At 37.4% G+C, this 2,156-nt stretch overlaps 1 protein-coding gene across 1 annotated transcript in view; it reads left to right on the top strand.

The window, feature by feature from the left end:
• Nucleotides 1-1,223: 1,223 nt before the first annotated feature.
• tpp1 (tripeptidyl peptidase I) overlaps nt 1,224-2,156 on the top strand; it is a 7,081-nt gene continuing 6,148 nt past the window's right edge. Inside the window, exons 1-2 of the mRNA XM_035673576.1 lie at nt 1,224-1,354; nt 1,728-1,802. Of these exons, the coding sequence (XP_035529469.1) occupies nt 1,344-1,354; nt 1,728-1,802 (86 nt within the window). The 5' untranslated portion in view covers nt 1,224-1,343. The remainder of the gene's footprint in view (nt 1,355-1,727; nt 1,803-2,156) is intronic.

The raw sequence follows: 2,156 nt of genomic DNA, 5'->3' as shown, positions 1-2,156 counted from the left end.
CACAGTGGAACGATGCACCAGCACTCCTGAGGCTGATATCTCTTCCAGCAGTGTTTTGTTTTGACCAGCATACAGGCAATTCTCTTCGAGACGGTTTTCCAGATCTCATCTTGACCTCCACAGTTCCCCTAAACTGCTATCTCTTAATTACATTTCGAACTGTGGAAACTGCAAGCTGATAATACTTTGCTATCAACTTACAGCCTTCTCCTGCTTTGGGGGCATTAGTTCTTTTAATTTTCAGAGTCTTACACAGCTGCTTAGAGGAACCGATGGTTGCTGAGTGTTCACACAAGGTTTGAAGAGTAAGAAATTTTAGACTAGAATTATGAAAGTATTACTTTTGGATTACCTCAACACCAAATATGTATGAAAGCAAGAGAAAAGAATTGTCAATAAGATGTACTGATGGTGTATTCTGTAAAACAGAACAATGTAACTTTAGAAAAGAAAATGGAAAAAATTAAAGGTTTTAGGCTTCAAAAACGGCCATTTAAAGAAAAACATTTTTTAGAATTGTTATCCTACTAAATAATCCCATTTTTTATGGATTAGTTATCTTTTTTCTATCCTGATTACATATCTCAGTTACTTGTAATCCGTTACTCCCAAGCCTGAGACTTTAAGAGGTGGCAGAAATATATGCTCATTTAATTGCAAACAATATCAATATTTGATTGGGAAAGCCTCCAAATTCAAGGTTATTTACCTACATTTACAATGCAGGGTTGTGTAGTAAAATGATAGCAGTTCCCTTTATGCTACTCCTAAAACAAACAAACAAACATATATGCAGAAATGATTTACATTACAATTAATTAATAAATCATATAAATACTAAAAAAATAGTATTTTGAATGATGATGTGCTAAGGATGAATTCAGCAGTCTCGCAGCCTGAGGGAACATTACATTATTGTGGCAAATTATTAAAGCATTAAATAGAAATATCTGAATTTGGCATTAAAAATCAATAAATTGTTTATTTCCAAGCCTTCTTTCATTCAATATTTCAATAATTCTATTCAAAATGAATCTAAATGAATGTGTTCAATTTGACATCAAACTGTGGTGGCAAGGCATTTGACCCAGTGTGAGTGATAGATCCACACCGAGCCCCCCCCGCCCTATAAAGCCGAGACTGGAGAGGGGACGGCTGCTGCTTACATCACTGTGCACTGTAATGTAACATACTGGAAAAGCTCGTTTAAGTAAAAACTAACTTAACGCACTGAAACTGAATCTGAACAACAAAATCACGTGAACCCTTGTCACGTGACCGCCGCCTCTATAACCGCCTTCCCACCGGACACAACAGCTGAGCTCAGACCAGCCGAGGACACGATGAACACACTGTGAGTTCTCCAAATAAGTTCACAATTGTGTGTGTTTTTTAATAGAGAGAAGCGGCAGATAGAGCAGCCGTGTGGCGCTAACTCTTCTCCCAGCTCACCGCGGATGTAGCGCAGCTTGTGTGTTGTGTTTTGTTTGTGATGACCTAGATAGCTGCCAGCTAACACGGCAGGTTAAAGTGTTCACAGCGTTAAAGCGACTGTAAATAACAGTGTGTGTTTGTTGTAAGTGTGGAGCTACAGTGTTACATGTGTCTGCTTTAGTTTGCTCTTTGTAAGTGAAGTTAAGCCTTTGTTTCTGAAGCAAGGACGTGTTATATATATGCACGTGTACATTATTATTTCTTCCTTAATGGTTCGTTTCTCCTTCCACCAGACTGACCTTCTCCATCCCCTTGTTGTTCAGCTCCTTGGTCTGGAGTGGATATCTGGAATATAACCAAGATGTCCTGTGAGCAAATGCACTTTCTTATCTCGGTGTTTATTTATTAAATCATGTTTCAAACCCCTTTTTTGCACAGAGCTCTTCATCTTAGTCTTAACAGCCAAATATGCTTTAAAGACCAAACATATTCTTGGATAAGAGGTGTGTGTAATTCATCTAAAAAAACTGTCCAACAATTATCACTGCACCTTTTTGTATATGAGTTGTTTTGAATCAAGGAACTAATATTTTAGGGACTTTCTTTTCCAAGTGTGACTCAAGATTTAAATTCAGGAAGTACAGACTTGGATATTACCATGCTAAACAGTTTAGCTTGGTTTTTAGGACATGTGCTGTCTGCCATTTTTTTTTTTTTTTTTT

The sequence above is a fragment of the Morone saxatilis genome, unplaced genomic scaffold, assembly GCF_004916995.1.
Source record: "Morone saxatilis isolate NCDOM2014 unplaced genomic scaffold, NCSU_SB_2.0 Contig3, whole genome shotgun sequence".
NCBI lineage: Eukaryota > Metazoa > Chordata > Actinopteri > Moronidae > Morone > Morone saxatilis.
The sequence above is the reverse complement of the archived record's forward strand: the minus strand, read 5'-3'. Positions and strand labels throughout refer to the sequence as shown.